At 41.3% G+C, this 22697-nt stretch overlaps 2 protein-coding genes across 3 annotated transcripts in view; one reads left to right on the top strand and one right to left on the bottom strand.

The window, feature by feature from the left end:
* Positions 1-7426, top strand: part of LOC147316094 (E3 ubiquitin-protein ligase NEURL1-like) — a 35883-nt gene extending 28457 nt beyond the window's left edge. The window contains exons 5-6 of the mRNA XM_086259291.1: positions 3038-3217; positions 3823-7426. Coding sequence (XP_086115417.1) covers positions 3038-3217; positions 3823-4067 — 425 coding nt within the window. The 3' untranslated portion in view covers positions 4068-7426. The remainder of the gene's footprint in view (positions 1-3037; positions 3218-3822) is intronic.
* Positions 7427-10974: 3548 nt separating this feature from the next.
* LOC147316095 (SH3 and PX domain-containing protein 2A-like) overlaps positions 10975-22697 on the bottom strand; it is a 62586-nt gene continuing 50863 nt past the window's right edge. Inside the window, exons 8-14 of one of the 2 annotated variants that reach the window (XM_086259292.1) lie at positions 20897-21010; positions 18457-18540; positions 15715-15832; positions 15297-15625; positions 15098-15147; positions 14070-14189; positions 10975-13913 (exon numbers count right to left, since the gene is read on the bottom strand). In XM_086259292.1, the coding sequence (XP_086115418.1) occupies positions 11985-13913; positions 14070-14189; positions 15098-15147; positions 15297-15625; positions 15715-15832; positions 18457-18540; positions 20897-21010 (2744 nt within the window). In that variant the 3' untranslated portion in view covers positions 10975-11984. The remainder of the gene's footprint in view (positions 13914-14069; positions 14190-15097; positions 15148-15296; positions 15626-15714; positions 15833-18456; positions 18541-20896; positions 21011-22697) is intronic. The other variant, XM_086259293.1, reaches the window with a different exon arrangement.

Raw genomic sequence — 22697 nt, forward strand, 5'->3', positions numbered from 1 at the left:
TAAGTGACTTAATGTTATATAGATGTTTGCCCCAGATGGACTCTAGTGTTCACAAAAAAACTGTCCAGTCAGGAGCACTGTCTCTGGGCAAAACACACCAGAAGTTCACCAACACATTAACTCAGAGCTGCCACATAAGCGCTTAATGGAGTGCCGTTTAAATGCTACTGTATGCATACATCCTCTCACTTTAAAATGTATAACTTTATGAATAAATAAACAGATGACTCTGAGAAGAGTGTGTCTCAGCAAAGTGCTGCGATCATCAGTCCCAGCGCTGACCTTAAATGCAAGTAAATTAGGGAACGTTTAAGCACGCATAACTAGAAGCAGTGTGTTCATGCAGGCTTTGCTCCATCTACTGATTTTTTTTTTCTTCTTTCTTTCACACAAACACACTGGTGGTTGCATGATTAAAAAGCTACTATGACTTGTTTACATAAGCTGAAACTGAACTGCCAGCGGTTCAAGTGGTCCAAGGAAAAGGCATCAGAGTTCAGTGCAGCAAATCGGGTCACGTAGCTACAGTTATGCAACAAACTGTATACATTTTACAAACCCTATTAACGTGTTCTTGGTTAGAAAAAAAAATCTCACAAAACACAGAGAAGCTAACGTGATAGAACAGCTGCAGAAGTGAGAGAAACCAAAGCAAGTGAAGGACTGCATTGAGACACGCTTAAAGGAAGCAAACGGTTCATCAGTGTTATGATGGAGAAGTAGATGCAAGTGCATTATTCATATAATCCTGTAGATACATGTTGCTATTAGCTGTTTACTGCTAGTTCGTCACTTCTGCAGCTGTTGCTTCACGTTATTGTCGCCCCAAAAGAATTCCTATTTTGTTTTGTGAGTTATGTTCCACTTCTATTGTTTTGGGGGGGGGTTTGTGTGTGCTTTTGCAGCATTTTTCTATTTGCTGTCAAAACAGAATATCAAAATCTAGCAATCTTTCAGATGGCCAGCAGAAGGTCGCTTCTTTGGTTCCCAAATGAAATCTGATAGTACGAGAAAATGACCCTACTACTAATTTCATGATCTCATCAAATACTTTTCCAGTGAGTCTGTGGTCTCAATCACTAGATTCAGGTCTTCTTTAATACTACATGATGTTCATTTTCTAAATTATGGTCCCATTTAGAGTAAAATAGAAGACAAAGCAGGGTATGTTTTATGATTTGGCTGCCTTTCCTCCTCCACCTCCTTATGTCTTGCTTGTTTGTTTTCTTTTAAATGCTGGTATGACATCCATCGTTAATATAAAACCCATGGCTGCATTGCAGTAACTAGAGCTGACTCATAATTGATTGGATTTTGGGGTATGGTGGTAAAAAAGAATAATATTTAGTCAACCTTTAGCAAAATTTATGGGGACAAAAACACAGTTAAAAAATGAGTTTCCCTCACACCTGACACCAGGAAAACACGTTTAGCATGGCAGTGAGTTCACTGTACTAGCACATAAGCTAGTTGCTAAAAGAAAATATGCAGTACTGGATGAATGGAGGAGTTAAGTGGGGGGTAAAACAGGGCTAAAAGGAGAGCGAATATCAAACTTGGGTTTGGTGGAGGAATGCTAATGTTCATCCATAATTGCTTGATGTGTAAATAAACAAGTGTTGAAAGCCACTATACACATGCTCAACCACAAATAAGTCTCCTGGACTGCCAGCACAACCAAAGACACACATACTCACGATCTCACAGCCAGCCATGAATGCATAATACAAGAGAAGACAGAAGGGTACATGAATAGACAAGAAGGTTATCCATTTGGCCTTATTGGAGTTCACCAACACATTAACTCAGAGCTGCCACATAAGCGCTTAATGGAGTACCGTTTAAATGCTACTGTATGCATACGTCCTCTCACTTTAAAATATATAATAACTTTAGGAATAAATAAACAGATGACTCTGAGAAGAGTGTGTCTCAGCAAAGTGTTGCGATCATCAGTCCCAGCGCTGACCTTAAATGCAAGCAAATTAGGGAACGTTTAAGCACGCATAACCAGAAGCAGTGTGTTCATGCAGACTTTGCTCCATCTACTGATTTTTTTTTTCTTCTTTCTTTCACACAAACACACTGGTGGTTGCATGATTAAAAAGCTACTATGACTTGTTTACATAAGCTGAAACTGAATTGCAAGCGGTTCAAGTGGTCCAAGGAAAAGGCATCAGAGTTCAGGGCAGCGAATAGGGGCACGTAGCTACAGTTACGCAACAAACTGTATACATTTTACAAACCCTATTAACGTTTTCCCTTCCTTTTTTTGTGAATTTACAGCGTTTTGCTTTTTTCCTGCATTTTCCCACCATCTGTGGTTCTTCGTTTTTTTTCTTGTTCTCCACTCCACATTGTATTGTAAGAAAATTTGGATAAGCAAATAGTGGAATTGAATGAAAACCACTGACATTAGATAATTTGACACATGGAAGCATGGTGGCGCCAAGTAAGTGACCAAACCAACTGTGTAGCAGTATTTCAATGTAAAACAACAATGCTACATCACTGCCAGGCAGACTTGATCAGATTTTGTCTTTCTATGAAATCGGGGTTGGTACGCTCTTCTGTGAGGAGAGATGAAGTGCCAGTATGACGCCAGAGCCTGTAGTTATCGGGTGCGGATGGGGACACATCACATGGGACGCACAAGAGAGCGTCTGTAGAGAGGGGTTTTTTTTGTACCCTACCCGGAGGTATTGTGGGCTCGTGAAGGAAGAAGGAAAAGTAGGGTGAGGGGAGATTACATCAATTCATAGGCTCCTGACTCACTCACACGCCTACACACACACTGTAGACTCATAAGTCATCTGCTTGGTGATAGAGAATATTTGACGTACGTGTAAGGGAGAGAATGACAGGCTGAGATAGCGACAGAGATGTAACAAGACATCAAACCTCCTACATTAGCTAATTATCAGCCCTGACTCTCAAAGATGCGGACGATTGAAAAGTGAAATGTTTAATCTTTGCATGTGAAACTTTGGCACTTTTGAATACTTCTATAAAGGTATCGTTTCCTCTCTATCCCCAGGCTCATCTCAGCACCCAGACCTGCGAGGCCCATCGGTGCCCAGCTCTCCATCATTTACACCAAACACACCCACAATGCTTTGCAGTGGCAACTCTGAGTCCAACCTCAACACTCCTTTGAATATCAACCTCAATTCAAGTCTCAACTCCAACTACCACACGCTTTTTTCCTCCTCAACAGGTTTGTCCAAGCGTTTTGGGTTTTTTTCTTTCCTTTCTTTGCGTATCTTTTCGGAGAAGTTTCGTGACATCTTTACAAGCCATGTCATGGTCTCCGATTCAAGTATTTCCACATGCCTTGTTTTTTCCAGATTTTCCATTGTGTTTATAAAAAGAAAATGTTTATGAAATTTACATTTATTAAAATGCAGAGGTGCAACAGAGCAGTGAAACAGCCAGCAGCACGCAAACGCTGACTGAACAGCACCAAGACGTCAAGTCGCGATGAGCACGTCAGTGCATGAAGCAAATATTTACCTTGGTGATGTGAAGCAGCGATCCTTGACATCACTACCGTCCCAAGCTGCCGGCAGTATGACAGCAAAACAGGAGTGATGATTGGAGTGCGCACTCAGTTATTCTTGCACAAAGTTGTCCTGAAGCTTCATTAGCAGGAAAAATAGGGGAATAGTGCTGACAGGTAAAATAAAAGATGCGTTGGATGTAGGGTACGTCGGATTGAGCAGAGCTGAATCTGTCTGGGTGAACTACCTGGAAGGTTTCTTCCGTTTTTCTGCCTCACCTTCAGACTCTCATATCTCTAATGGCTTTCTTTTGTCACCCCAGGTACAACCCCAAGCTCTCCATTCTCTAACCATCCAGAGTCCCCCACCTTCCCATCCTGTTCCAGCTCATGGAGTGATGAATGCACCATCTGCTATGAGAATGCAGTGGACACGGTCCTCTACGCCTGTGGGCACATGTGTCTCTGCTACGCCTGCGGTCTCAAACTCAAGAAGATGGCGAACGCGTGCTGCCCCATTTGCAGGAGGACAATCAAAGATATCATCAAGACCTACCGGAGCACGTAGGCTCGATAGGCGATGTCAGGTTCAGCTCGGCACATTGTCAAAGCCATGTGAGACTTTGTAAAGACACGGCACAAGCCTTGATCGTTTGCGTGTGCAGTCTGGCTCAGGTACTTTAAACTCCACCATTAAAGCGTTTTAATTATATCATGTCTAATGCACATCCTTAGCAAGCTAACAGTTGGTCCACTGAGATTCATCAGAGATCAATCCAAACGTACAGTGTGATCAACGGAGACACATTTTTGTGTAGTAACAGCACAACAACAACACACCTTGACCTACTTCCACTGAAGAGAAGAAGTAATCTGAAGAGGCATCTGTCCTACTTTGCCACAGTAGCTCATCAGTCTGCTGGTGATAGCATCACTGCTGGCTAGTTTTATGAGAATTAAAATTGTCCAGAGGAGTGGAGAAATAAATCGGTGGTTTCACCAGCTGCTCCATTGCAGTTTTTCAGGCCGCCTTGGTTAAAGTGTTTTTTTGGGGGGGTTTTAAGTAGAAGCTCATGGCAAGATCAGATCGCGGTGAGGAATGAGTAGAAAGACAGAGAAAGAATGTGGCGAGTGTGGTGTGTTTGTGGTGAAAGTGCTTCTCTAGCAATAAAACACAAAGAAATGTCTGACCCTACAGGGTGAAGAAAAGCCGGAAAGGGAGCTCTGTTGGGTTATAAATGAAGTGTTCTGCTGAATATCTCAGCACCTGCTGTGCTTCTGTGAATGTCAGCCAAAGCAAGATTGCGCAAAGGGTAAAAAAAGTGTGAATGTTGTCACCGCAGAAGGTCACGCTGGCGGTGAATGAGCATGTAAATCAGTGAGGAGGAGGAGGAAGGAGGCGAGAGGATGTTGTACGTTTGGGATGGAGACAGGGAAGAAAGAAGCGTCTTTGCTGCATGTCAGGGTAAAGAAAATGTTCACGCAGACGTACCAGATACAACTTTAGAAAGCCTGTAAAATGAGGGACTTGCGTGGATTGCATGTCCTGCTTCTTGGCAGCCGTTCACACCATCTCTGGCTGGTTGCTAAAGCCTGCTGGATGCTATAATTGCACAAACGTCATCCAAATAAACAGTGGTGGGCAGGGAAGCATTTTAAAATGCTGAAAGAGCACATGAAGATGATGAATCAACCTCTTCATCCCTGAAAGAATCAGGGAATACGAAATCCCACATAAGTTACAGATGGCTCCTCTTACTTCAGGTTACGCCCCTCTCTTTCATGCATCGAATCTCAACGTGAATAATTGCTTTCAGTTATGACATATTTATGTGTCCTTGAGCGGATTGGAAATTTAAAACAAATCGCAAGTTTGTCATCAGCGGCAAGGATGTAGCTTGTTATTGTGGGACATTTGTGTAAAAAATGTCATTTGCATATCAGTTTCTGAGTGCTGCTCTCCATCGATAAAAGCAAACTCCAAGGACACTTTCACTTGACTAATCTCTTGCATTATGTACTGCTTTGAAATGTTAAGAAACACAAGATATGTTCAGGTGTTACTCTGGCCTCGCTGAAACATTGCTCATCTTTAAAGTAGTAAGTGCTGATTTCTTTTCGAGCTTGTCGTCTTGTGGGGGAAAATTGGCAGTTACTGTGTGGATCATTTGAAGGACAGCTAAGTTTTCTAGTGTGCCTTTTAATAAAGAGAAGCTTGGACAAAGTTAGGCTCCTCACTGTGAAAGCCTAGAGGGATGCCAAGGTCCTTTTTTATCTTGGAGCCACAGGTGGAAGCACAAAAAGATTGGAAGCAAACGCATCAATGTGCTTAATATCAGCGTGTGCTTTTTATTCACTGCTACTAATGAAATGTTTGTGTCACTACAGTGTACAATACTGGAAATTAGTTGTGAGCGTTGAGAGATGCTCACAGTGTACATTTCTACCTGGGTTTGTTTTCCTTCCTGACCAAATATTACCTAGCAGAAATCCAGCATTGCTGAACATTTGAAATGGATGAAACGGTATTGATGAGTGTAATATTAACTGTACATTATGAGGTTTATTTATTTTTCAGTGCTACAATAAGAAATTATCACTGTTTCTTTCGTATGTGTGGGTGTAGTGTCCAAAAAGTAAGAACATTGTTTATTTTATGGTTAGCAGACAAAGACAAAAGGAAACTTTTATTTCCCTGAAAGGCCCCTGCGGATGTGTCAGCTGATTTTCACTGAAAGAAATAGTTTGACATTTTGGGAAATGCTTATTCATTTTGCAGTGAAGATTCAGATGAGATGATCCGTTCCGCTCTCCAGTGGTTGCATGGTACGTACATTAAGTCAAGCACTCTATTTAACTACATTTTTGTATTTCGCTTGAGCATTTCCAGGATTTCAGAGAGAAACATTCGACTTTTGGGAATGTCATCTCAGTCTGTTGCTCTTCATGGAGCTAGAAAATCAAATATTACTTTCTCTAAAAGTTAGAGAAACTGAGAACCAGATGATAATGCTACTTCACGACTGATGGATATTTAAAAAAGCAACTGTTTGCTTACAAGTTTGCCACACCACGTCAAACCGTGGCCTACCTGAACAAACACCCCGAAGGCTTCGCTGTTTGCCTGCCAACTCGTCCCTGCCAAATAATAGTGCAGCCAAATCTGTCACACATCCTCTGGAAAAGTGGTGAATGGTGTAATTTGTACACTTTGATTGCAGCCGTGTGATATTTTTGGAGGTACTTGTTGCAGCTCACCCGACACTTTAGAAAGGCATCTCCAGACAGATAAGAGAGTGGTATCACTCTATTCATCAGTTTCCCAAAAGGCCAAATAAGAGAAAATCAAATGTAAAGTTGGAATTGTTTAGCTTTACCTTTTGGTAATTTATATTTCTCCTAATTGAGCGTATTTAAACCGTGTTGTGGCCTGTGAGTAGTTCTGTTGATTCCGAGAGCTTCTTTTTTTCCCCCCAAACGTGACCAAACTAATCCGAATGAGGCAGTACGTGAAGATGGGCATTGTGTATTTTTGGACAAGAAAATTGTCTCTTTATTTTGGTTTTCTGGGCTACTTTGTGGTTTCTGAATTCGCTAATTATGTTCTGTTTGTTAAATAAAATTTAAATCACTGGCTTTCCTCTTTGTCTGTTATTTCCGATGACTGTATAACATGACCAAAAAAAAAAAAGAAAAGAAAAGAGCACACAGAGCAATTCTTTCGATACAATAAAGAGTGAAAACTGACCATTTCCATTTAACTGCCGGGGTGCTTTCTCTGTTTTATGCACAGCAGGAAAAAAGAAGTCAATCTTGCACAGACGGGGAATGAAAGTGCATTAGCGCCATTACCTTTTCCCAAAATATACATTATACAAATGTTTCATTTGTGGGAGATTTACCTCTTGTACATGAAAATTCAAATTAGGCAATAGCTCGAGAACTAAAAAGGCGCCCAACACAAACATTCTCTGCAGTAGTATACTTGACTAACATCCCACTATATACTATATGAATAACAAAGGCAATGGCTTTTAGTAAACGGCTATAACTCACAGGGAAACTGTTTAGAGTTGTGGTATGTAGACCTGGACAGAGTGAACATCATCTGTTATTTACTACCCTGCAGGCCTGGCTCTAATGCAGCAAGGTTTTAAGCTGCACTCCAATAGGCACAAATACAGCCTGCGACGTTCGGACATGAAACAGGCAGCAGTGTGTTCAGAGGTGAGAGGGAAATACACAACCAGGGACTGTGAAAGTGACATGAATACAGTACATCTCGCTGGTGTCTGTGTACACACAGACTTTCCACTCAGACCTCTCAGTGAACCTGGCTGTGGGCCTTGTGAAGGCTTAAGGGCTTGCCAGACGCGTTTGAGCTGTGTTATGGTATCTCTTCTAGACAGCTGTTTGGTCAAATGCGCAAACTATCAACTTGTATTAATGTATTAAATTTGTATTCCAAGAAGGCAAGGCACTATCGATTTTGAATTTTAACTACACATCAGACAGTCTGAGTTTGTGTTTGTTCCTCTGCTGTAGCCGAGGCACTAAGCAGCTTTTGGTATTCAGTGTGATGTAAAAGTCTTTTCCTCAGTCAGATTGGTGGCATCGAGGGACAGACTCTAAAAAGTGTTATTTAAAAACTGCAATTTTTTTGTTTTAAAGTCCCTGATATCAAATGAGTCCTTTCAGCCTTACAGTAATTATTGAGCTGATGAAGGCACAGGTGAAGGTCACAGTGATGCAGTGCTTTGTCTGCACCAAGATGCTGAGTACTGCTGCCATCCAGTGGCCAGAAACATGTCCAGCATCTTATGCACCGGGCAGAAAACACAGACAGTATGATTTAAAAAGCTTTCAGTGCATTTTGAAAAAAACAAATATTTCATTCAAAAACTCAGTCAATACATGGCAAGTCCATTTTTTATAAATAGTAATGGCAGTAGGTTGACAAGAATCTCATTTTATAGAATCAATTTTGACCATTGGCCATAAATATAGATTCTAGTACCATTCTTTAATCATTACATATATATAGTTAATCAAATATTTTCTTTCCAGGTGCTATAAATCACATTTTCCATATTTCATCATCATAAACTATCAGCTAGTTTTCAGATACTTGTGGTGACACAATGAGGGACACATCGCTTTTAAATTTGAAGTCCCCGATGGTGTAATGCATTCCCTTCTTCTCCCTGTCTTACCCATGTGATTCATCATTTGCATTCACAAGTAAATGGCCTGTGTTTGTATATTTACTAGTCCCTAAGGACCCCAAAGCGCTTTACACATCCAGTCATCCACCCACACATTCACACACTGGTGATGGCAAGCTACAGTGTAGCCACAGACACCCTGGGGCGCACTGACAGAGGCGAGGTTGCCGGACACTGGCGCCACCGGGCCCTCTGACCACCACCAGTAGGCAACAGTGAAGTGTCTTGCCCAAGGACACAACGATCGAGACTGTCCAAGCCGGGGCTCGAACCGGCAACCTTCCGATTACAAGGCGACCTCCCAACTCTTGAGCCACGATTGCATGCATGTAAATAAACATGCATGCAATTGTGCACATTTAACTTGTTATAAAGATGATGAATGGACATCCACAATTAGTTCCAAGCCAATGACTGCACGAGTCTCAACAGTGGGATGGACATATTCCACATTAAATTCCTGTGGGCGGTAAATCTTATTACTTTATTGTACTTTATTGTACTTTATTGAGCCCCGTGGGGAAATTGCTCTCTGCATTTAACCCATTCACTCAGTGAAGCAGTGGGCAGCCATTGGGCACCCGGGGAGCAGTGTGTAGGGACGGTACCTTGCTCAGGGGTACCTCAGGGTAGCTGTTAAGGGGAATCGAACCCCCAACCTTCCGATCATGGGGCAACCACTCTACCTACTGAGCTATCCCTGCCTACAATTCCGGAATCAAATCCGATATATATGAAATATGCAGAGTCTGACACTGGAAAACCACTCCAGTGTTTTGATTTGGTGTTTCTCTGATTGCAGCTGAAGGCGATCATATTATACGTCTCCAGACTGGTAACTTAAACGTTTGCTTTGCGAGTTGATGCTAAATTAAGTCGCTCAGCAACCGCAGAATGAAAGCCAATGTCAAACGTGCAGGTTCTCCTAAAGCAGTGCTGCTGTCAATTAGAAATGAATGGAATCCTAAGCAGCCCAGGATGATCTAATTTATTTGAATGAAATCATCTGGCTGGTAAAACTGTATGAGCTGTATTAGAGCTATAGATATATGCAGATGTGGAATGAAACTAGATATAAACACATCCAATACTGAGATCTTTTACAAAGTTAAAGGTGGAAAGAGAACTGAGGGGTATCCTATTGCCAGTGATTATGGCTGGTAATGAATTTCATCATACTTTCTGTCAACTGTTAACAGGATTATACAAAAAAAACTACCCACCAGAATTTCATGAAACTTGGTGGAGAGCTGTATTAAGAGAAAAAAACTTTTGTGAGTGGGTGCCGAATCAAAATGCTTTTGTGAAACAAGGTATTGGCCTTGGGAGAGGATGTCCTCTTAGTGTGCCCTTCTAGCTCTCAATCTGCTCAGATGATAATGATCACATTCACTCACAATAAAGAAGTGCCCCTAAACACACCTGCAACGCAGACAGGAATAATCTCATTTTGGTTTATCACTTTTACAACAATATCAGTTTTTTAAATGTGTGAAAGATGACTCGTTATTTTTTCTTCCTTGATAGGTCCTAAAAAAATGAGACAGAAAATATTAAAAATGAAGCATTTTAGCAGCATTTAAGGAGTATCAGAATTCTATATGTACATCCCATTTTACATAATTAATGCTGTTCAATAATGCAGTTTTGTGAAAAAGACCGTTTTCAAAGAACTTTAGAACAGTTTTTAGCAGCAATAACTTGAAAGGATCCTTTTTATGTATGAGTTTAGCAATCTTTCAAAGTGCTGATGAACAAATTTGGCCCACCCTTCTTTAGTTCTTTGAAACATTTATATATGTCCCAGCATATAATTTTATTTAAATTCTGGTCTGGACTTTGAAAGGTCCACTGCAACATCTTGATTCTTTTCTTTTCTTTCCATTCTACAACAGAATGGCTGAAAAAAGTAAACTGTCCTGTTTATGACTCAATTTTGGCCAAGCTTGGCATCACATTTGACTCTAGAATACTTTGGTATTCAGAGGAGTTCACAATAGACTCAGGGATCAGGTGCCTGGGTCCTATGGCAGCAAAATAAACCAACTCATTTCCCCTCCACCACCATAATTGGCAATTGGTATGAGGTGTTTGTGTTGATATGTTTAGTTTCATCCGTCCAAAGAAAATAGTTCCATGCTGCCATGTTCTTTTTATATGTATGTTGGGAACCATGGAAGTAGGAAAACAGCAAGTACAGGTAAAATTTTAAAATTAAATTAAATTTAAAAAAACAGATGAAAGAACAAATGAATGTTCAAAAGTGCATTTATTAAAGTAATTCTTTTGGCACTTTAGTTATCATCACTGATCAAACAGTTAACATCAAACAAAAGTGAGAAGGTGAGCGTCCCCCCAAAAAAGGAATACTGTCAAATTTACTGCCCAGCAGAAATTCAAAATGTTATTATAATTAATAGAGCAGTTCATTTTAGAAAGGTTTAAATGACTTTTGCCTTTGTAATAATAAAACATGTATTAACATAATTATTAAGTAATGAATTTACAACATTTTCACTGAGCTTTTGCCTCTGAAATTAAAAAAAAAAGTTAAGGGAGCTCTGCTGTAACTGTTTTGAACTTTAAGGGAGAGAAAATGCTTGCAAATTATTTCATGAGGACAAAATTACATAATTAAATGGATAAAATATTTCACATGAAGGTGACATACAGTATAAAGAGATATAAAAAAACATGCAGCACCAAAATTTTACTAACACAAAGCAGCTTTGGCAACAACAGAGATTTTCTTTAGGAAATACTGTAAAAAATAACAATTAAAAAAAGGTTTAATTTCAACAGCTCAAGGCATCGTCAGTATAATGAATCATTTCAAACATGCAGTAAGCTTTAAGTTCTTAAAATGTGTTTAATAAAATTATGTTAAAAACTAACAGAAAGGGGTTCGAGGAGCAGACACAAAATGACGTCTTATTTCAAGTTAAAGGTAACCACTGGAGAATATCGTTAACTCACTCTTCCACTCTCTGGTGTTGTCTTTGGTTGTAGTTAAGTCCCGATATATTGTTCCTGATGCAAAGTCTTAGGCACTCTATCATGTAGATTCATATTACCAGATGCATTGTTTCATTACAAAGTTAAAATTTGATGGGGGTGCTCGCTTTGGCAAAGGTACCGGAATTCAATCCGGATTTAATGTCCGGGAGTTAGCTTTTTTTTTTTTTTTTTTTTACAAAATAAGTCTGTTAGAGTAGTCTTTACACGCATGTCCAGAGTTCTGCCAGCTCCATACACGAGTGCTAGTGCTTTTTCTCGAGGTAATTTGAGGGCACCCATCCTTTCCTTGGTCTGCCATTGTCCAGAACTTTGCAGTACCACCACCCATTGGGGTTTTTTTCAAGAACCTCCAGACTCGTCCCCTCAGGAAATCCCATCGTCTCCTCATCACCGGGGTAGTCTGCTATGGAGATGTAAACCTCTCTGAGGTTGTTATGGATGATGTGGGGCTTGGGTTTCACTGTAGATACAGGAAGGGCATTCTTCTGAGAGCTGACACCAAGGGATTCAGAGCTGCCAGTACCAGATCTGTTCCTGCTTGGCAGTGCTATGTTATTTGGTGCCAAACTGCGTGGCACAGTGCCAAAGGAGGCATTGCGCCGCACTGTGGGGCTGGCGCGTGGGTGATCTGTTGAGTTGAGAGACTCATTTCTCCTGAGAGAGCCAACAGGGCTGGGACCGTCTCTGATGGGGGCTGAGATGAAGACAGATTGCGGTCTGACAACCTGCTGCTGCTTGATGCTGTTCTGCTTGAACGCGCCAAACAAACCCGTAGGTTTGGAGAGACCACCTGGAGGCTTGGAGGGGATGGGTGGAGTGACCTTCTTTAGGTTTTGGTTAATATTATTCAATGCGCGCACCCTTTGTTCATTCTTCTCCAGACTGTTGGACTTGCTAAGGCTTCCAGGTTTAGTCGGAGTGCCATCGGATTCGGATCCTGCCGTGTCATCCTGTGGCCTGACAGGTTCCAGGTAATAAGTTGGAGCCCAACCCTCTGCATCTCCCCAGCGAATATACCACCAGCCACTTTCCTGCTTCTCCAGCACCTCCACCTCCACTCCACCAGGAAAGCTAAGCTCAGACTCTTGGACTTTCTCGTACGGGTCTGTGGTGCGGTACAGGCTACAACCTTCCAGGTCAGAGTCTCCTCGGCTGCCTTTAGAATAGATGGAGGAGAGATCTGATGTGCTCTGAGATGAGAAGGAGTCCTCAGAGGAGATAACTGAAGCAGTCTCCAAGTCCTCACCTTTAGCTTTGGTACCATTCTTCAGCTGTCCCGTTGGCCGTAATTGCCTTCTTAATGTGCTGATGTCCATCTTCTCTGCACTGGAACTCTTTGCTAGCTGTGGTTTGGGCCTCACCACTGGCCTTAGCTTAGAGGAAGATTTGGTGGATGAGGATGGCTTGCTTTCCTCCTGGTCTTTCTTAGGTCTAGATAGATCTGGGGTGGACTCAGTGGAGGCAGATTTTGGACTGGATGCCTCATCAGTTTTGGTTGAAAATGAGCTCCCATTCAAGTCAATCTTGAGCTTATTACCTGCAGGTTTCCGTCCACCAGATGTTGGGTGTGCAGTCTTGTCAGTTTGTGACAAGACATTTGTCTTGGAGGAATTGGAGTCCCTGCTGCACTGCCTCTCTGGGGTCTCCCTGAATGGTCGAAAGCCATCATTCTCATAGATACATTCTTCCTCACCTTCGGCCTCTCCCTCTGCCTCGTGGCCATCTTCAAATGACTCACCCATCTTGAAGGAGGCACTGTGGAGTGATGAGGCTGGTGAAGGCTTTGAAGACATGTGAGAGCCCTTCTCTGAGGAAGTGTCCTCATTCTTTCCATCAACCAAGGAACTTTCTCCTCTCAGAAACTCAAACTCAGACTCCAGGTCCAGATCGCCAATGGCAGGGACATCATATTCTGGCTCTTCATAGACAGGCTTACCAGGAGACACAGGAGATTCTGGGGCCTCAGACCCAGGGCTGCTGGGGGGTGCAGTCTCCACCGAGTCCTGTTTCTTGACAGGTGGAGCTGGAGGTGGAATTTTTGGGCGGCACAAAGTGCTTGTTCTACGATTCAGGTTGGGTTTTTTACGTTTGTCAATGTAGGAGCAGGGAGCCCACCCCTCCTTTTCTCCTATCTGGACATACCACCAGCCACCAGAGTTTTTCTCAATGACCTAAAACACATTTCCAAAGAAAAAAAAAGTATATTTTTGTCTTTATTTGAAGCCATTTTACACATTTTAATTTCAGAGGTGTTATTGAGCTATTGAGCAAGAGATATGTGACTGATGTTTGTGGTAATCTTGTGCCTTAAAATAAAGAGCGCTTACCTCAGCTTTTTGTCCTCCGTTGAAACTGATGCCATCAGATATACAGGACTGGAAATCTGCAATGGTGTAATACTCTGCTTCAACTGTAGGGGGCTCTGGAGGAGAGGGCAACTGAAATCCCTACATGAATACAAAATGGGTTCTATTAGATTTATTGTCAGTGATTAAAAAATTTCATTTCTAGTTTATATTCAAACCCCTACATATAAGACGCTAATAGTAGTTTTTTTCTCCACTTAATTTAAATGTATAATAATAATAAATAATACAGTGTTTCCAGCAGTACACATTATCCTCGACAGCAGCAGTCCCCAACCCCCGGGCCACGGACTGGTACCGGTCCGTGAGTCGTTTGGTAACAGAGTTGAGGCTCGGGTGTCAAATTTATGGTTTTCAGGGCTTTATATTGGTATTTTTTATTGTTTTTATCGTTAACACGGTTTTCCTGGGTCTTTTCCCGTGTGTTATGAATAAATCTCCTTTTTTTGGTACCGGGACTGTTTTATTTTGTTGTATGGCTGGTCCGTGGCGCATAAAAGGTCGGGGTCCGCTGCTCTACAGAGTGCTTACATATTGAATCAGTGTCACTTTCATAAGGGTTGGAGTTTTTTGTTTGTTTGTTTGTTTGTTTGTTTGTTTTTATCAGAATGGGTACTTTTATCTTTAAAAATTAAAATATGCTGGTAGATGAACAGGACATTAAATTAAACAATGTGAATACTTCTTCAATTACACATTGTTGTATGTTGGTAAATGTCTGTATGAAGGAAAAGTCACGAGTAACAAAGTCCCGTGCACACTCATTACCTAGAGATGAATGCAGTAACATTTTCCCTGTGATGTGTCTTTTTAAGTAAAGATTTACCGGTTTGTTCTTCAACAATGATCAAAATCATTCATAATTGCTTACAAGTTGTATACATTTATTATTAACACCATTTTTTCACGCTTTCTGACCTTTATCAACCAAAAATAATAATTACATGTATAGAGGGATAGATGGATGACTGAAATATCATCACTCTTACCAGGGTTGCATCTCTCCGAGGAGGAGGTTTTTGCCTGAGAATGGGAGAACCTGTGAGAAAATAACAGAAAAATCACACATGGTTTGGTTACATTTAATGAATTTGCTTTACGTCAATATATCATAGATTCAAAAGATATCTGCCCACATTTGAAAATATTCAAGTCACTATGACAAAAAATGTCAGGGGCATGACTAACCAATTTCTACCCGATGTGGGGCAATTCTGGCTATAGCGGGTGAAGCAGGCTCTGCTTTGCTGTTTCCATCCTGTGGGGCATTAACAGGGCTGGCGTCAGCGCAGGGGATTGGCAAGCTTATCTCCCTCCTGGCGACCTGTGGACTCTCTGGGACACCTTCAGTCTGCACATCCTTCTCACTTAAAGCTTTCTTGTTAAGGAGGTTGCTGATCTCCATGATGTTTCCTATGATCTCCACTGGGCCTGTCACAGTCTTCTTACGGGGAGAGAAGTCATCCTTCATCTTTTTGAGGTAAGACGCTGGAGCCCAGCCCTCCTTATCTTGGTACCTGTGAAGTAAGTTGGAGGAGAAAATGATAAAATTGTGTAGAATGAAAAAAAAAAATGTCAGAAGCAAGTAAGGAGAGCTGTACTGTACCTGATAAACCACCAGCCTTCCAGATTCTTCTGAATCACCTCCACAGTGACACCTTTCTCAAAAGCAATTTCATCTTTCCCTTGGCTCGAGTAGGGCTGCACTGTTATGTACTTCTCTTCTGCAAAAGAGAATGAGTTCAGATTTTGACAGCAACGAGATCTCCGAAAACAAAATATTTAATGGAAACAAAAAACAAGACAGAAAACTGTATAATCTATAAATCTTTTTATAGACTTGTATTTTTATGACTACACTTCAGTAATGAGATGACACATTAAATTATGAAGCAATATATAATGATAGATTACCCTGAGATACACCAGACCTGTGAGATGAAACAGACTGGATGTGCTTTCAGGCAGATGTGTGAGTATGGCTCAAATGGCACGTGAGATTTGTCTATAAATTTTTCTTTATCAACCTAAGAAATAACTAAAGGACATAATTAATTCATGTCGTTAACGTACACAGATGTGCTGCAGTGTTAGCAACTGTTTAGCAATGTCTCACACAGCAATAAAACCCATTGTAACTTGGAATGTTTGCATCATTATCACTGGTAATGGATTATGAGTTTCAGTCTGATTCCCAGCACAAATAAGGAGCAGTGGGGCACCCTGGTGGTGCAGGATAGGTTCGCATTGCTTAAAATAGCACTAAATATACACAGTGATTATGCACACGTGATAGCAGTGCTTTCATGTAAGTGAAGGAATATATCTCTGTAAGAAGAATAATGCCCAAGTTCAGATAAAACAAATCCTAATAGCAATGCAGAGAAACAGTTTGTGGAAAGAGAAAATGAGGCACACAGAAAGGCCAACTTAAAAAAAACGAAACAAAAAAACAACTGACCTGCTTGATTTAACCCCTCAGATTGCATGAAGCTCCTATTAGCTCCAGCTAAATCTAAGAATATAGTTATTATTTATTTATTGCAAAGCCCTTGAAGAAATATTCTGCTTGCAGCCAGTGTTGGCAAAATAATATTCTAAAATGCTTTATTGGCATGTGAACGTATATTTTAGTCTTGGTTCTGTATGAAAATAAGTGAAAGCAGATACACTAAGCGGGGCCATCTCAGCACAGAAGCCTCCTCTTTCAAACCTTCTGTTTTAGAGGGACAGCCAATCAGAAGAAAGTTTTTGCCCAAAGTGAGACGAAATGTTTCAGGCAGTGAAAAAGTGCAGTATAAATCACATAAGCATAATTATGAACTGTGAATCATGCAGCTCCACTCAAATAGAGCCAAGAATAAAAACCTTGTGGTCATTTTCAGCTCCACTGACAGAACGTAATTAGTTCTATAACATGACAATGGGAAACTACAGCACATGGGTCAAACTAGTGTCTTAAGGACTAGTGTCCTTGTCCTTTCGACAGGGAGTATCTCCTAACTCAGCACATAACAGAAAGCAGAGGCACCACGCTGATTTATGCATTCCCATGAGGCCGAGGGCCAGAGCCAAGTCATCATTTCCTGTCATTATGGCAATTCCTGTCTAAACACAGGGAACACAAAGAGAAGAGGTGTGCTCATAAAAAAAGAGAGGAGCACATAAAAAAAGTGCTGTTCTGTATGCCGTCTTCTCAGCTGGTTCACAGGAATCAACACTGTGGTAACAAATTATTCTGTTTTCCTTTTCTCCACCCATTTCCAAGGTTGTGTAGGCAGCTTAAATGGCTGTGGGATAGTAAGTCCTTTCAAACTCGTTGGGTACAGGATATTTTCTGAATGCTTTATTTTCCTTTTCCCTGGTTCTTCCGGCCACTTTGTGTTGGGGCTGCTAAATCGTTTGCCTCTTACCAACTTCTTTCAAACAGTCTTCAACAATATCCAATGAAGGGAAATTCTGAATCAGATGTTATAGTAACCACAACATGCATCGGTGTTATAAAGTGTTCATGTGGAGTCAGCAAAAAAACAAAACAAAACGCAAAGCTGAATTTCAGTCATGGGGTGGAAACTACTCTCTCTCCACTCTAGAGAGCAGCATGCACTGCGCCAAGTGCAAAGTTTGGGCTGAACTCAATAGCCTATCCGTGCTCCTCTGTCAGCCATCCAAATGCATCTCTTGTGAAGAAAACCCCTGGCTGCGGTAAGAATGTGCAAGTTTGCTCGCAAACTAAGTGGAAGATTAATAAGACTCTTTGTTTATCAGTCAATACTGGTTGCTATCTGCAGCAAACCAGGAGAGAAATGTCTGTTTGTACCACACTTTGACAGAACATACACTTATTACAGATCTACATACACGCTTCATTTGCTCATAAAACGTAAAATATGGCTCTAAACTGCAGCATAAGGCATTCCTAAGTCTATTACGCAACTACTTTCAGATGAGTGGGTAGTTTTTTGTTTTTTTTTCCTCTGTGATTTGGAGACGATTGGCTTCGGCATGCGGAGTATAATTTTAATAAAAACGCTTACGCGGAGCAATTTTGTAGCATAATTTGAGCTTAGCATCAATAATTAGTGTATATAAAGTTGCTGATTTCACCTTTGCTTTCCAGGCCCGTTTCATATTAACGTCAGTTAGTGGTTAGTTGTGGATTGTGGCTCGTGATAACTGCATTTGCTGGAGGACAATGCAGAATGCAAGCCTGAACAAATATGTGCATGTGATAAAAGTTGAGTCATGTGATAAGAGACAATAAATGAGATGGGGTGAGGACAACAGTAACAAAAAGAGAAGGGAGGGAAGGAAGGAGGGAGGCGATGCAGCATGTTTCTCAGTTCACCTCGGCTCTGCTGCCTGCTGATGACACCCCCCAACGTCCATCTCCGGTCCAGCCTCTTCAGATGAGCCTTGTGTCGCTTAGTAACTGACACACACACACACACACGGCGACCAGATGACAAGGAAGAATCAAACAAACATGGAGACATGAAGAGCAAGCACAAATGTTACACAAACACACAACACACAAATGACATGGATCCATTATTAGCTACATGGAGGACACTAAAACACGACCACAACGCAAAACATGGTGGACAGTTAGCATGAGTGGATGGAGGTTACAAAAGAAATGTTAAAAACCAAGACATCTTCTCTGTGGCTTGTAATTAGCATGTTGTTATCACAGAGGCTCCCCCCCCGTTAGGTTTGAGCATGTGGGACGCATATTGCCTTAAAGGAGCTGGTTAGAGATGTGTACCTAGAAGGGGCCATATTTCCTTGTATTTTAAATATAAGATGGCTAAAATGGAAATGATTCCAACAGTTCAGACATTAAACAAGATCCTTTTTATATAGAAATTTTAAAGAGACAGTAATAACATTTGGTTATAAAAGATTTCAAGTCTGAATCATACACACAAAGCAGCTAAACTTTACACAAAGACTCAGCATCTAACCAGTTAATACATTTTATTTTACTTCTTTAATGTTCACAAAAACCAAAGTACATCAGTTTGCCATTTGCCATTTTCCCCACCAGTTTCCTCAGAGGAAAGAAATAATTCGGCACAAAACGTCTTCATAAAGTCACACATTATTGTTCCACACCTTACTGTTTGCACATGCTAAACAAAGCAAAAATAATGTGTTTAGTGATACTGGTAGGCAGATATATTGGACTAAGGTAAATAGCTGCACTCCCAGAAATACATGACTATCATTTGTGTCAGTGCTGGCAGTATCATTATTTTCCTCTTATTTTCTACTACCAAAACAAGGAGGATGAGGGTTTGTTTACGCTTCCATCAGTGGGTAAACTCAAATCAGAAGATGTCTGAGCTTTCAACAACTATCATTATCAGAATCAGAAAACCAATTTTTGAAAAATATGTTGTTGTTTTCCTGGGGAGGGGTCAAAGTGACTATGTGGTTGTGCACAATCGGCTGAAGACCGCAGAACTGATAAAGAGTTGTTTTAAGAGGTTCATGCCATTTCTAAGACTCATGAGACACATAAACATTAATTACACTGACAGACTGTCCTTCCTAAACCCCCTACTGGTTAACTCAGTAAAGAGATAACTCCAAAAAAGGAGATAGGAGTGCATGGTTTGCATATAGCTATGCGCCTGTGTGTTATCCATTTGTTGTATTCTGAGAGGAGAAAAGGGCATTTTAACTTATTTAACATAATGCAAAACATTAATACTGACTAGCCTTGTGTGTTCACTCTCTTCTTCCACCACTGAGTCATAAGATATACAACACCGCAGGGATTCTGAGTCCCATTGTTACACCAGTTGTGCAGCAAAAAGATGTTTGGCCAGAGTGCTGGAAAATCTTGATGTTTGCTTGGAAGTGTAATATGCAACTTAATTATTTCCGTACCTCCAGTTTTTTGGGTTTTCTCTAACACAATGTTGCATATATCTTAACAAATATCCTCCAGTTGCTGCAATACCTGCCAAAATGATCAAAGTTTGCGCATCTGACACTAATTGAGCTCTTCTGGCCTATGATTAAAGTGCTCTCTCCACTAACGTTGAAAATGCTTGGGGAGTGAGACAGCATTAGTCGCTCGTAGATGGCTTGATAACTGTATCTGAAAGGGCCATCAAGGCAGTTGGATGCTGTCTGCAGCTTCACACGTCAGTTTCACATTTCTGGCAAACCAAACTCTTCATAGGTGTGTATGTTACGACTGTTTTGGATCCTTCTCTGGCTCCAGTAAGCTCACGAAACTTAACATCCATCATCTTCAATGGTAAGCGGACATGAAATAGCGTGAGTCATGTCAGAGCTTTCTTTCTTTAACGATAACCATGATTTAAAGAGCATGACTCCAGAAATATTCATTTTTATTCAATGAAAACACACGCCTCTTTCATGAGCTACACTACACGGCGGGCGTATCACTTAATACTGCACTGTATCTTTCTTGTACAGTGCAGCACTGCACAGCACATCCTTTGAAACATTGAGGTCTGGTCTCTCTTGGCCCTCCTCCTTGATGTTTACCCAGGTCTGAATCTACACTCTGTTCTGATGTGCTTATGATGGCAAGCAGACAGAGTAACATGCTCACCCGGCCCAGCCTCAGTTGTTAGCGTAGACCAGCAGCGGTGAGGTTTTTTATTTTTATTTTGTCACGGATCAAAGACTGAGGATTGAGGGCAAAAGTGGTTTCTGTGTGTGGGTACAGTGGAGTGGGTGAGGTTGTGTTTACATGTGCAAACGTGTGTGGGTGGGCAAAGACTGAAGCGTTTGCAGTTACTTACCTTCCCCAACTTTAGAGGCACCCAGCTCCAAGTCATCCCGTGTGCCACTGTGAGAGTTGAGATAGGTAGCAGGGACCCAGCCCTGCTCCTCTGCAGTGCTGACAAACCACCAACCTATGGAAACATACAGAGGTTGTAAATTGCATTTCAAACAATGAATTGGATAGCAAGAAATCAGCGTAGCCTAAAGTTAACTTTAAGGAATTCAACAGTTTTCAGAGGTCTGCAATTGCTCTTGAACTTTCCTCATGAAGTTGAGCCTTGGATAAGACTTGCACCAGAAAAAGTAGACAGAATAAGCCTCCAGAAAGAGAGATGAAAGAAGAAGACAGATGCCATTTGTACATTCCCGTTAATCACTTCCTCTTTGTTTTACTCATTAAACCTCAGCTGGATAAAATATCTCCAATCACAGCTACAAATGAACACGAATATGATGCATTTTATTGTGTTGCCAACAGAAATCTATCACTAAGGGCAGGACCAAGAACATCAGAGGACACACTGCTTGGCTGTGGCTCAACCCATGACGAGGTCTTGTTTGACCTACGTTCCATCGGGATCAGTCATGAAATCAGTGGGCAGGAAACTGCTGAAGTGATCCTACAAGCCAAGATATCCATTTGCAGGGTTGCAGCTGATTTGACTTCATTCTCCTGGGTATGACAGCATTGCTATTACATCTTTATGACAGATGCCTCAGTTGGAGAGAAGCAAGTAAAAAATAATGCTCATTTTAAAAATGGATCCTAAAACTAGCAGTGGCATGCTATAAACTCCAGGTTTGCATCATATCTCCTAGCCAAAGCTGTGTTTTGAAAGTCAGTGATTACAGTCAGGGTGGCGCAATGGGAGGTTGTTAATGATCAGCACTTCCAACTCACCTCACCGAACCTGATGATAATCTTGGTCATTTCCTTGGTCATTTTTATTTAATAGTTATTCCTGTGACAATGTGGGCTTTCTTTGGCTACTTTCAACAATGTTCCACAGTTCAAAGACATGCATGCTAGATTAGCTGTAGGTGCGAATGTGTGTGGTTGTGTTAGTCCTGTGATTGGCTGGTAAGGGTTTACCCTGCCACTCATCTAATGTAAGTTGGGAAAGGGTCTATCCCCTAGACAGATAAGCAGTTCAGAAAACAGATGCATTACAGTCCGAGATGCTGTAATCATAGGATTTCTATCCATGCAAGGTGTGTAGGATACATACATATATACTAGGGGTGCAACAATACTCGTATCGATATTGAACCGTTCGATACAGTGCTTTCGGTTCGGTACGCATATGTATTGAACAATACAATTTTTTTATTTTATTTTATCAACTTTTCTTCTGATGATGCTGAGCTCAGTGGATCTGCATTCGACTACTCCGTCTAGGCTGTACTGTCGAGCGCAGATCCACTGAGCGCAGCGCAAGCTAGCAAGACAGAAGCTAAGCTCATTGCAACTTGGCAACTGCTTCAACGCTACCCAAAATTGAACCTCCCCCACCCTCATTCAGATCTGGCGTTTGGAACTATCTTGGTTTTCATGTGAAGTATGACCCTGAAGGTAAGCGCGTCATGGAAAAAAGTATAACAGTATGTCAGATGTGCCATGCAATGCTCAATTGGTGGGAACTAGTGCGTTAGCGCAGTTAGCTTGTTAACGTGTTGACGCCGTCCAGCCCCACGCACGGGGCGATCCATGGTAACTCGTTAACAGAGATTTGCCGTGTTATGATGTTAAAGTCATTTTTACGAGATTAACGCTGACAGCACTAGTGGGAACACAATGAATATGACTGCACATTTACC

The sequence above is a fragment of the Aulonocara sp. 'chitande type north' Nkhata Bay genome, linkage group LG13 (genome assembly GCF_057382095.1).
Source record: "Aulonocara sp. 'chitande type north' Nkhata Bay isolate Kocher_YH1m ecotype deep benthic linkage group LG13, A_spYH_male_GT1.1, whole genome shotgun sequence".
Lineage (NCBI taxonomy): Eukaryota > Metazoa > Chordata > Actinopteri > Cichliformes > Cichlidae > Aulonocara > Aulonocara sp. 'chitande type north' Nkhata Bay.